We start from the raw sequence: 13,364 nt of genomic DNA, 5'->3' as shown, positions 1-13,364 counted from the left end.
CTCTAATATGTATTCTATCATTTGATTAGTAGCCATTAACAACCCATTTGACATAAATTCATCATTATTTATCGAGCTACGTAATTACGTGCCAGATCTAAAATTTTACCATTGATTGGAATATCTATGGTTTTTAGCCAATAATTAATTCACACATTTATTCGGAAAAGAAAAACTTCTCTAATTTTTTTTCGAGGACGACATGGTAAAGCATTCTCAAGTATTGAATCGGTTTCTACCATTATAATTTTCTTCAACAGTTATAATCATGTCCACGGTTGGTATCCCATCCCTGAGGTAAGAATCAAACATAAGTTCACTCAATGCAAATTTCATATTATATACATTATATTAAGACAAGCGGGTTATCGACTGTTTTACTTTATATGATAGATTTGTAAATAATTAACTCAAGTTGTTATAAAACATCGATTGTATACCTCGGAGAACTCACTCACATGACTCCAACGTTTTGAAGTCGAGCAAAGTAATATAATATTTAGATAAAACATTCAATGACATATATATGCAGAAGACAAACTACGGTTGGAAAATTACATTGCACTTTACAGCAAGTTTGTGGGGTGAGATTTCTTCTTCTTATTCTGCTATTTATATACATACAATATATATACATATATGTAATTTTTTTGTGCAGGCGAACCAGTGTCATGTCTTTTGATGTATCTCCTTATGTATAAGCATATGTATGCGTTATAGTTGTTTTCATCAAGAGTACATGGTGTATATATACAGTATGAGAATGAAATTCAATCAGAAAGTTTGGTAAAACATGGCATGAAAAAAATATGAAGACGGTGGTGATGGAGCAACAGAATTTGATAAATTCATTATGGAAACATACAAATCTCCAAACTCTTTCAAATGTGTGTGTGTGTGTGTGTATATATATATAGTTCATTTTAGTTGAAACTAGGCTGGTGGCGTACATATAGTTACTCCATTAAAGATACTACTCATCATGGAAAGTCCAAACAGGAAATCTGCTCAAAAGGCGAGTATTCTACTACTTAATCTTATAAACATAAGCTTCTGATATCGATTTTTTGTTTGCAATCTGAAAAGATTATCCAAAAAATTTCAGATAAAAGAAAGTACAAAACCTATGGAATTCAGACTCCACACTCAGCAAAGAGCAGTCCATCGATCTATTTTTAATTCTTCGGTAAGTAAGTAGTTTTCATTTTTTTAGCATAATGATTTGAGTAATAATTTAGAGTAACTGTTAATATAATTAATGTAACAGGTTGCAATCAAGCTGTGTATCATGGAGCGACAGAAGAAACAAGTGGAGAAGCTGCTCAAGGTATGTTATAACTATTAGTCTTAATTATGGTTACATTAATTATCTTGATTGTCACATTTAGTTTATTGCAAAGATTTATTAAAAAAAATTGTAATTTTGGATTGAGATCAGAAAATAGAAGAGGAAGAGGTCCGAATGATGAGAAGGAACATGATACCTAGAGCCCAACTCATGCCTCTTTTTGATAAACCTTTTTCGCCACAAAGGTACGCCATGTTTTACAAGAATTTTGACTAAAAAATGCTTCAAAGGGGGTGTTTGAGTTAGTTTGAATCTCACACCAATGATGACGAACTTGTTGCACAAGGTCTTTCTAGTACGATTTATTTGACTAATGTGATTTGTAGGATCCTAAGTTAAGGTTGCGGGGTTTTATGTTATAAAAAAAATTGACTAAAAATATATAGTAAATATCCAGTTTTCTACGTACAATTTTTAAAATATTATCACCTCGTATTTTCATATGGATGGTTTATTATAATAAAAAGTTGCATTTTAAACGAGAAATAGTACACATACCAGACCAAGATTTTTGTTTTGAACTTGCATGTGGTAGAATATACCCATACTAAAACCATGCTTGCTATTAATCGTTTGCAGATCGACAAGGCCTTTGACGATTCCTCGGGAGCCAAGTTTTATAAAAAACTACAGTCAAGTTCTCTACCTATGAGGTCATTCATCATCGACGTCATGAATCGATCCGGAAGAACTCAACGAGAAATGCTTCTGTCTACATTTGCACCTTAATTTTGAACGTTGGTTCAATTGTAGTTTCTTTTTCATCCATGAATTTTGCTTCGGGAGTACTTTTTCACGGTGAGATAGAATGTAATAATAAGTCAGACTAGTATACGAGATTATAAGTTTGTTTCTATGTTTTTTGAACATATGTATGAAAAACAGACACGTGTTGCAGTCTTAACTTCAACTGTGAGATAATTAATAAAATGTGAAGGTCTTTACTTTTTAATAACCTGATAACATATTTTCAGCTACTTCTTCATTTGTTGCCAAAAATTAAAAGTGTAATATGGAAAATTTATCTCAAATAATAATTAAATTAAAACAATGACAGATTCAGCCACAATCCTAGGAATTTGGAAATGTGTTGCACGACTCACAATGGATCGAATCAAAATTAGGTTGGGCCCAGCCCAATCGAAACCTGCATATACGGTAAGTTGATGGCCCAACCATTAAGAAATATCGAATATCGCACCTAGGGTTCGGGAACTTTCTCCATCGCTCTTCTGTTCATTCCTTGGAGGTAAGAAAACGTTTGATTTTCCTTTCTCCAAATAATATTTTGTCGAATCGAGCATAAATTCTTGAAGGAATCAGATAGTTATTATATTTACCCTTTCGAAATTGTGAAATTAAATTTTAAGCGTCAATTTTCTATTTGTAGTATCGATTACGGTAACTGGAACAAAATTTACGACTAGTGATATGTGTTTTTTTCGTATTCTGAATGCAATTATGTGAGCTTTACGTGGAGTTGGATTTTAACATAGTTGCGTTTGGTCGCGGACTATTCGAACTTTTGAAGAGAAAAATTCAATTTCAAGAATTGCCGATTTGTGTAAATTTAAACGCGCTGTTGATATTTCTTTATAATCTTTCTGTTATAATATAAGTTTTTTCGCTTAATTAGGTGTTATAGATGTCAAAAAGCGCGACATTCTTGTGATTTTGCAGGTTAAATTCTTTTCCTTTTTTGCTGGTGGTTTTACACTTGAGTGAACTATTTCATTCTATTTCCCCTGATTCAGTCATGTTTAAACTTTGTGACTTTGTTGTGAATTGATCAGGCAACTGAATGATCTACGATGTCTGAGATTAAATCAACTGGGAGATCAATTGATCTACTGTTGGAAAAGGTGCTGTGCATGAATATACTTTCTTCTGATTACTTTCGAGACCTTTTGAGATTGAAAACATATCATGAAGTCATTGATGAGATTTATACAACGGTGACACATGTGGAACCTTGGATGACTGGCAATTGTCGGGGGCCTTCAACTGCATTCTGCCTTCTCTACAAATTCTTTACGATGAAACTCACCGTCAAACAAATGCATGGCCTGTTGAAGCACCCAGATTCTCCTTACATAAGAGCCGTAAGTAGATTTTTTGCACGTGTGTGTGTATAATGTCTTTTTCATGTTTCGGACAAGGTTCTAAAATTTGCTAGCCACTAGTCGGGCGCCAGACCAGCGCTTAGAGCCTAGGCTGGGACTAAGCGCCGCTAGGCGGATTCCACTGTATGAAGAGACTTGTAATGGTCTTAGAATAAAATTAAGACCAAACTTTGTTAAAATCCAATTGACATCTGGTTCATTCCTCATGCTTCTTCTGCTTAAGGCGGGTAGGATATTAGGCAATGAGAAATCAAAATAAAGAAAAAATTCACCTGTGGTTTGATTCTCTTATGTGTGCAGAAGTAAGCATACAAAAAGAATGTGAGTGGTGTGTTATCAATTATTTATGCGCACCTATATATTTAAGTGTGTTTGTTGATCAAACCCTATTCGGATTTCCAGTAGTGCAACTTGTATCATCTGGTTGTACAAAAAGATTGCTTCTGAGACGGTAACTGAGGGAATTCAGATGTGGTAGGGTGTATGTTTGGCTTCAACCAGCAACCCCTATTTTCATTATCCGAAACCTGATACCACTCGTCCCTGTACCCAACCTCATCAGAGCCGAAGTTTACAGATATAGAGTTACTAAATTGGCTCCATTGTCATTTACTAAAGCTCTATGTATGTTTGTATGCTTAGATTAATGCCCAAGCCTGGGAAGTAATCATGAAGCAATTATGTATTCTGAACATTAGTTAACCTATTAATCAGTGCTCTAAATGGCGGCCAGCGGTAGGCGGCCCTCGACCGCACCGCCTACGCATGAGGCGGGTGTTTTAGCCTTTAGGCGGTCCAAGCTATACGACGTTGGGGAGGCGGGTCAAGGCGGTCAAGAAGGCGGGCGAGGCGAACAGTCAAAATTTTTAAGTTGTAATCAACAAATTATAAAAACTTAGTCAAAATCAACTAATTTTAAATCACAAAACCCTAGCACACTGCACTTTCTTGTTTTACTTTTGGTTTTCACTCTCAAGTGTCAACCACTAAGCCCACCACATGTTGTCTGCCGCCTGCTGCCCGCCGCCACCAGCAGCAGCAAGAATTTTTAGGTTAGGCATTGCATATTTATTATTTATCATATTTTTTTATAATATTTTAGATTTTGTTATTTCAAAAATCATATTTTTTTCGTATTATTATTGATTTATTGTTGAAGATTAATGGCGGAAAAGGACAAACAACCAGAGTTTGAACTTGATTAAGCCAAAGTCTAATGTTAAGCATCACCTGTGCCAAATTTAGCACCTACCTTTACACTCGCTTAAATTTTTTGCATCACTAAGTATTCAATGAGATGACAAAGGTTCACATTTTCTTTTTGCAGATTGGATTTCTATATTTAAGATATGTTGCAGATTCAAAGACATTATGGGGTTGGTACGAACCATACCTAAAAGATGACGAGGTGTGAAAATTGTACATTTTCTCGCTTATCATTTGTTATGTATTTTCTGTGATTATGAGTTTTTTCATACCATTTAAGTTGATTGAATGCACATATTTACTGTGGCATTTCGTGAAGCATAATGTGCCTGGAAAATTGCAGCGATGAATTCAAATAGATGGCTGGTTACATATCTAGTCCATATGTATCGATATTAATTAATATTAAACAATGTCTTGGAGGATCATTTGCCAAATGTCTGCTGATGAATTTTTTTAAAAAAGTCTCACTTTATTTAACAATCAATTTAGGAAATCTGTAATTCATGTTTCTGTCATTTACTTTTATTTAATGTTGATTTGCACACCTCAGTTAACATGATATTGATCACTGCTTACTAGTAAGCTTGTGCTATTTCTCTTTGGGTTAGTGTGGATAGAGCGTTTCTTTTATTTGGGAATCTTCTGTTTTGTTTCTTATACACTGTGGCTCAGGAAGGAAGGATTTCTCAATCCCGCCGTGGTGCATCAGCGTGATTCTTGTGCAGGTGAACTGTCCTTGTGTGATAACCATAATGTAACAAAGATCTTGTTATTTTTGGGATACAGTGGTGAAAATTCTTGTCGGTCAAGTGGTCAACACTTTCCAGTTCTCTGTAAAGTTTTATAATGTGTTGCATGTGTAGGTTAAGGGGTTGGGGTGGAGGCTGACTTAATGGATTTGACGAACTGACATCTTTTTTCCGGATGAAAATTTCTTGGATATTGTCATTTACTTTTACAGTGGCATCTTTAGGCGCTGCTCTGTATATGCTCTAGTTTATTTATTTTTGGTTTCCATATCTTCCAATATTAACCCTGCTGCGTGTCGCCATATGTTAAAGCTGATTTCTGTGGACATTCCTTATTCAACAACAGGAATTCTCTCCTGGTTCAAACGGCCGAATGACCACGATGGGTGTGTATGTGCGCGATTTGCTTCTTGGACAGGTTATTTGCGATATCTTATGATTTTGATTTCTGTGGCCTGAAAATTTTCTCCATCATCTGCTAAGCCTCCACTTCTCACTATTTACTTCTGAATGCAGTATTACTTTGACACTCTTTTCCCACGGATCCCTGTTCCAGTTTTGCGAACCATTGTGACGAATCTTGAAAATATGAAACTGCCATCAAAACATTGTGGAACTACTGGTGAGTCCACTCGTGGATCTGAGGAGACTGCCAGGAGGCCACCTTCTGTCAAAGCTTCCCTTTCAGTCTCTTTTGGTCAGCGTGCTCCACACCGTGCATCAACTAGGGATTCATCTCCAGTTCGCCGAACAATAACTCCATCGTATGATAGAGACGCCGATTCTAGACGGTCCCCCAATCACCATCGGGGCCAGAGCCATGATTTGACAGATCGAGATTCAGACAGGGACAAAGACCGAGAGCGGGAAAGAGACAGGAATAGGGATTGTTCCCGTGATCGTGACAGGGACCATGAGAGAGATAAGGACAGGGAGAGAGACCGATATAGAGAGCGGGAAAGAGATAGAGATAGGAGGCATGAATATGATAGCAGATCCAGAGATAGATATGGAAGGGATTATGAAAGGAGCGAAAATGAAGGGCATCGTCTTCGAGAAGGTAGTTCTCGCCATAGTCGGAGCCGTAGCAGAAGCAGGAGCAGAAGTCAAAGCATTCACGAAAGGAATGGGCATGATCAAAATCGGGAAAAGGCATCTGCATCTAGTAATTTAGCCAAACTTAAGGATCTATATGGTGACTTGAACGACCAAAAGGAGGATGCAGGCAAAGACAGGGGTCCTAGCCGGCCTAGTGGTACTGAGGAGGTGATCAGACTTGGTGGTTCAACGTGGAGATAACGGGCATAAATTATTTTGAGAACCACCCGAGATGTGTTGAGTTTGGATTATGTTCGTGTCAACTATACTTTATGGTGCATTTCGAATTTCTCTAGTGCTTTTTATTTCAATCTATCCTGGCAAAAAATGAATGTTATTCAGACATGAAGAGGGATAGCGAACATCTGCTGGCACGTTGATGTGTCATGAATGAAGGGATTCATCTGTAATGTATAACACTTATTGTGCTATTTTCATTATATTAATAGCATATTCTCTAGAACAGGGCATGTAACGGGATGGTACCTGAGTATACTACCTATTTTATGACATTCTTTCTTGTTTTTTTCCTTGCTGGTTTTTCCTATTTACGATTCAATTTATGAGATAATGTGCTTGGATGACGTGGTCAAATTAGCTGATTCATCAAAGGAATAATTTCTTGATCATTTGCTACAGTGCTATATTTTTCTTGTGTTCGTATTGTTGTTTAATTTGTTAAAGAAATAGTATAGATATGGTTAACCAAGCTCCTAAAATACGATGATAAATCTTGACATATGTTTCCAAGAATGGCGATGTAAAAGAGAGATCATAACCTACGTTTGAAAAGTCCTATTTCCCCTCGTTTTCCATTTCCACGGCAAAATGCCTGACTATATTTATAAAAAGTATTGGAGTGCAATGAAGTCCAAGAGGAGTACAATGAAGTTCAGTAGCTCGTCTTGCTACTCACACTTACTTGAACTATAAATGTGTCGGACAAAAAAGAGTGCAGCACGGAGTCCAACAGTCCCAAGCATATGAGAAAGAAGCCATAGCAAATGCACGCCATGTATCCAAAGAAAAACGAAGTTTGCATAAAGCGGACATATCGGAGCGTGCGTAGAAGTAATACAAACAGTATCCATATATGAACAGCCCAGTCGAACCGCCGCATAAAAAGGACCTGTAGAATAAGCCATCAACTAACAGCAATATCGGTGGCATCTAGTATGGGAACATATCGATAAGTTATGCTATATTGTGGAACATGCAATAAATTCCGACGAAAGAAATTTGTAAGTAATTGGTCCATCAAAAATTTTTATGATTGAACAAATGTTTATTTTTATACCAGAACATAAAATTAGAGATAAAATGATTCAAATTTTCTAAATATGTGATAATTCGCATTGTTGTGTCACATAAAGCAATTACACGGAATAATGAAAAATATTGCTCTTAATACAAGTTCAAGTACGACAGGCAAAATCGACGAAACACTGAGTCATTTAAGCTGGTTGCAGAATTTGATTTTATGTGCGTGGGGAAAGAAAATGAAGGACTAGTAAAAAAGGTCATACCTCCACCACCATTCATGGTCTTCAGCAGCAAGCCGAAATTAAGTCTATGCCACCGTAATAAAAGCGGTAACGATCAAGAGGATGATAAAGACTATAAATAAGATGCTATAAATGGTATAGATCCTATGTCCCCACACACTGGCAAATATGTAATAGAGTTCAATATATATGGCACTGAAAGGCAAGAATCCAGCCATTGCCATCTGAGACAGAGTTCCACGGTACCAAGGTAGTGGCGGAATCTCTCTAGGATATTTTGTGGTACGACAAGGAGCTTGGAATTCCGCTTTGCTATTCTTTCCAGCTATCCCTCCTAAGACTAATATGGGGATGTCACAATAGCCCATATAAGAAAAATGACAACAATAGTACCGAATGGCAATGCCGCAGTGGCATTGTATGCAATGGCAACAGTATTAAGGAAGCAGAAGGTAAGAAATAGTGGCCCGCAAAATAAACTTCCAGTCAACAATAGATTCCTAACCTGCAAAACGAGAATATAGCATCAGAGCAGTCAATGCAAAGCCAAAAGGGGGCTGATTGGGATAACCACCCTCTTCCCTCAGAATCGATAGAAATATATATTTATAGATAGGGTATACTTTGGCTCACTCTAAACTTTAAACATTTTAAAATTCAGCATCTATACACTTAGTCCCTCTCTCCTATTGTTAACTTTAAGACTACAAATAAAAAAAGGAATTACCCCCTCCATTTTTAATTTTTACCCTTGTTTATGACATGGAAAACTGGTCATACAACAGCATCATAGTGTAAAAATGGTTGTTGAGTGAAGGTGATACAACCCATACATACCCAATTGGTTCCTTCTAGCTGCAGTATAGCCAGCAATCCCAGACGTAAGTGCATAAATGACAACCAACGCAGTGAATAGAGCTCCACGGTTGTATGGATAAAACACGACGACCAATGCAAGGATAAAAATGAAGAATGTGCTGCAGCGTCAGAGATTATTGAAATTAGAACTTTCAGCAATATGTGATCAGAAATCAGTTGGATTGAGATAGATTTCAGAAATAAGTTGCTCGGATTAATACTTACAGGGTAACAACTGGCTGCCAGAACCAAGAGATGCGGCAAACAAAGATTTGTATTTGGGGTACCTGAATACGTCACCATGAATGTACTTCCAACCAGTCTCTTCTTGATCTTCAATTGTCTCCTCATCATGAGAAAATCTTTACATTAATAAAATCATATTGTAAACATTATAAAGTCAGAAATTTCAAACCGAGAAGAGTATATATAGAGCAAAACCAAATAAGAGCGTACTCACTTGATGAAATCATTCTTAAGGACTCGCATTAGAATAGTAACAAGAAAACCAGTCAAAAGAAGAACTGTCACACAGGAGTTGATTATCGAGAACCAGTGAATTTCCAAGTGCTAGGGACATTGCAGAAGATTGTGAATACTTCTGCATTCTCTTCTCAAAAGGAGTGCTTGTTTCCTTCCATTTTACAGAGTACATGAACTCTACAGCAGTTTCCTTATCCTCTGTTAGGTCTACAAGGGCATTTGGGTCTGCTCGTGCATTAATCTCAATCACACGATCTTTATTGTTAAAAATTTCAAAATGAAGGTGCTTAAATAGATAGAATTTGAATTCACTGGGATCAGATTTTCCTTTTTTTCTTGACTTTCCCTAAGAAACCCCAGAACTGGCAAATCATCATAGTACATCTGGAAATAGTATCTTGAGACAGCACTTCGAAATTGTGAAATTTCTTCCTTAGTTAACTTCTGTTTGCAAACAATTTCAGAGTCTTTATCTTGCAAAAATTCTAGGTTTATATGGGGCACGGACAAGTCGATCTCCATTCAAAACTTCCCCAAGAGCCTCCATCTTCTCTTTAACATTAGCTGCCAAGGAGAATCCACCATGAAATGAAATTAGCACGTCATAATTTTCCTAGTTTATAGTCGTAATTAAAACAGGAGGCAAAAAGACAAGACGCAAACCTTGAGAACAGAATGGAAGATCAAAGAAACGGTATGTTTCACTGGCATAAAAAGACAAGCATCGTAGTCATCAGTTCACCATAAATAAAAAGCAATCTTATTTCGTAGGAAACCAAAGTTTAAGATTTTTTACAATTTAATCCCAATCAATTTAAACACCTGACACTTTGATTCACAATCAAGAGTATTAGCCATGCATAGCACCTCAATGAAACAAATTGGATAAGAAATACTTGTTTCTTATAACTTTCACACTCATCATTCTTAAAAATATGAAGCAGATAAGAATCCCATCACTTTTATAATGACTGTAAATGTTCAAACAGGATTTCAGAATGTAGAACGATATAAAAGTTGCAATTAGCAGATACAAAAATCGATTGAACGACTCAATACACATCCACACAGTCGCTTTTTGGCCGACGCAATTAAAGAAAGCAAAAGGACAAAAAATTTCACCTGGGATTATGAAAAGGTCCGACTTTATTGGCGTACAGCGGCACCCGATCGCCGACATTGTACTTGTGATCCGACGCGTCGGACCTCACCTGTAAAGAGCAGCGCAGCAGAAGTATAATTGTTATATTTAAATAGAGTATAATTGTTATATTTAAATAGAGTGGATCTCACGTAAAACCCTTTCACGGATATTAATATGTGATACGTGTCAATTTTACCCATATTCACAATAAAAATTAGGCAAAAACTTGTGTGAGACGGTTTAACGGGTCGTATTTGTGAGACGAGTCTCTTATTTTGATAATCCATGAAAAAGTATTACTTTTTATGCTAAGAGTATTACTTCTTATTGTGAATAGAGTTGGTCTCATATGAGATCGTCTCACGGATACTAATATGTGAGACGGGTCAACCCTACCTATATTCACAATAAAAAATAATACTCTAAGCATAAAAAATTATACCTTTTCATGGATACCCAAATAAGAGATCCGTCTCACAAATTCGACTCGTGAGACCGTCTCTAACAAATTTTTCCATAAAAAATAATACTTTTTCATGATAGCCCAAATAAGAGATTCGTCTCACAAATACGATCCATGAGACCGTCTCACACAAGTTTTTGCCATTTAAATAATATTTCATTAAAATATTTTAATATCTAATGAAAGGATGCACATGAAAATAATATGAAAAAGTTGAATTTCGTGAAAAACAATGTAATGAGTTGGATTATTTGCATGCCGGCGACCTAGGGAGGGTGGCCGAACGTCTACAGGTCGGAAGGTCACGGGCACGGGCACGGGCACGGGCACGGGCACATTCTTATGCGTCAGCCATCCAACCATATTCACAATTCCTGCTTCAGTCCACCAAGTGAGATTCAACAATGGCGAAGGATGATCCCCACGACATCTTGAACCAAGAGGACTCTGGGCGGCAAACAATCAGTGAATCGACTCTTTACGATGCTCTCAATCGATTGATCTCCGCGATCTTCGTCCTCGATCAGAACTCAGGGCATGCTTCTGCTCCGCTGCTGCAGAGGATCAAAGCTTCGATATCAGTTAATATTCCTCTGCTTCGTGATGCGTCGAGGAACACTTGTCCCCGTGTTCGCGTCTGGACTCGCCGCGGCGGAACCGTCCGTGCGCTTCTCGTGGTTTCAGTGAGTGCATTTCTCTGTTAGTGATAGTAATTTTTTGACCAAATGAAAATTCTGGGATTGAATTCTAGGAGTAGTTCCTTTTATTCGTAAGAAAGGAAATAGAACATGGAATTTTCTCAAGTCTTTCTTCGTGTTTCATTTTAATAAATTGATGCTAAATGAAGAATACATTTTGACAGAAACTTTCTAAGAAGAGGTGATGTTATAGAGATCTCGATCTTTTGAAAAATAGATTTTTAAAAGTTCTTTTTTCCTGAGCAAAAAAGTTATAATATCTTGCTGAGATTGAAAGCAGCTATGGATGAGAAAATACTCGATCTCAAATAAAGTGACTGTATGCACATATTTTTTGTCTGTTCAAAAGTTTTTGGATTATTTCTCGATCACATCTTTTTATTCGATATTTAATGTTTGGAAAGTTTTTAAGATTCAGACTTCAGAGGATTCATTCGAGCTACTTTTGAATAAGAGGAGAAAGCATTTTCGGTCATGTAACTTGTCATTTTTCATTTTTAGTCATTTTATCGATCAATTTACGATTTTAGTCTACTAACTTGTATATTTTTCTCATTTTAGTTCTTTTTACCGGAGTACTGAAGCAACATATGACACATTAACATTTCCGATGCTTCGTCAGTATTTTTTGTGTCAATTCAGTATTTTTCAATGTCACATAAGTATTTTCGATGTCATGTCATGCATTGTAATGAAAACGTACTAAAATGAGAAAAAAGAATTACAAGTTAATAGATTAAAATTGTGAATTGAACATGATTAGAAATGAAAAGTATGCAAGTTATGAATAAAAAAATGTTATCGTCTCTTTGAATATTTACCACGACATAGTCATTGTATATTGGCAACCGTTGGAAAAAGAAATGAAAGAACACTGTATAATACAGACATGTTATTATCCAGACCTTACATATATGTACACTTAGATATAAAAAAAAAATTAATTTCCCTTACAATTAATTAAGGTAAACATTTGAGAATTTTTACTCCGAATAGTAGTAAATTATGTTCAGTTTTTATTACTCGTTACCGAGTTACATATACCATAATATTGTTGTTTTATAAAACCAATCATTTTTCCACGCATCTTGTCTAATGCACCTTGTAAGGTTGGATTGGATTCTTTTTAACGTCGTAGCTGGTTGCAAAGAAAAGCATCGGTGTGGGCGTGTGGCCAAGTATTCCTTCTCTGTGACCGGTTCTGCGGTTTCGGCTTATTCCACAGCTGCTTGGCATGCCCGCAACCAAAATGTGTCCAAGAAATCAGATTGAATTAAGCTCTCTGTAGCCAGCACACCCAGTATAGTACAGCGGGTTTGGATATATTAAAATATATGTGAGTTTTACGCACACAAAGATGGAAAATTCGATGCCCAAAGGTCAACAAATCCATGACAAATGTTGATCAGTCCCATGTGGCAAAATATGGGCGTTCAGATGCAGTATACCGACCTGCTGGCATGGAAAGCTTGTATTCGTTGCAAATATTCCCTGTTTGTGTACAGCTTGGTCTCTTGTATATACTATTTGTGGAAAAGGAAACTATATATTGTGGCTTGTATTGGAATTTAATCAGTCAAATATATATTTTAAATTGTTTTTGGGAATAGAACCAGTCTGTTTTTTTTTTCTTTCTTTTATGACTTGACACCCGAAACCATTATTTTTCTGTGCGTTTTGAGTAAA

The 13,364-nt window shown here is 36.5% G+C and overlaps 2 protein-coding genes and 1 pseudogene across 7 annotated transcripts; 2 read left to right on the top strand and 1 right to left on the bottom strand.

Moving 5' to 3' along the window:
* The first annotated feature begins 604 nt into the window (after positions 1–604).
* Positions 605–2,370, top strand: LOC140826351 (microtubule-destabilizing protein 60-like). The gene is made up of 5 exons (XM_073188589.1): positions 605–1,015; positions 1,106–1,186; positions 1,268–1,327; positions 1,439–1,533; positions 1,928–2,370. Exons 1-5 carry the CDS (start codon positions 983–985, stop codon positions 1,998–2,000), a joined length of 342 nt encoding a protein of 113 aa, XP_073044690.1. The 5' UTR covers positions 605–982; the 3' UTR covers positions 2,001–2,370.
* Positions 2,371–2,483: 113 nt separating this feature from the next.
* On the top strand, positions 2,484–7,057 carry LOC140826349 (pre-mRNA splicing factor SR-like 1). 6 transcript variants are annotated; one of them, XR_012116806.1, is made up of 6 exons: positions 2,484–2,597; positions 3,142–3,450; positions 4,799–4,879; positions 5,353–5,405; positions 5,776–5,847; positions 5,946–6,104. XR_012116806.1 is itself a non-coding variant. In XM_073188582.1 (6 exons), the coding sequence occupies exons 3-6, from the start codon at positions 3,160–3,162 to the stop codon at positions 6,726–6,728; spliced, it is 1,227 nt and encodes a 408-aa protein (XP_073044683.1). In that variant the 5' UTR covers positions 2,538–2,597; positions 2,985–3,028; positions 3,142–3,159; the 3' UTR covers positions 6,729–7,057. The 6 variants fall into 6 exon arrangements, 5 of the variants coding, with proteins under 5 accessions (XP_073044682.1, XP_073044683.1, XP_073044684.1 ...); XM_073188582.1 differs by lacking the exon at positions 5,353–5,405 and adding an exon at positions 2,985–3,028 and having other exon boundaries at positions 2,538–2,597; positions 5,946–7,057; XM_073188581.1 differs by lacking the exon at positions 5,353–5,405 and having other exon boundaries at positions 5,946–7,057.
* A 277-nt stretch (positions 7,058–7,334) lies between these two features.
* On the bottom strand, positions 7,335–11,343 carry LOC140826756 (transmembrane 9 superfamily member 3-like; annotated as a pseudogene).
* Between the last annotated feature and the right edge of the window lie 2,021 nt (positions 11,344–13,364).

This window comes from Primulina eburnea, chromosome 3 (assembly GCF_022965805.1).
Source record: "Primulina eburnea isolate SZY01 chromosome 3, ASM2296580v1, whole genome shotgun sequence".
NCBI classification, from domain to species: Eukaryota; Viridiplantae; Streptophyta; class Magnoliopsida; order Lamiales; family Gesneriaceae; genus Primulina; species Primulina eburnea.
Note: the sequence above shows the minus strand (reverse complement) of the source record. Positions and strands in the feature narration are given on the sequence as shown.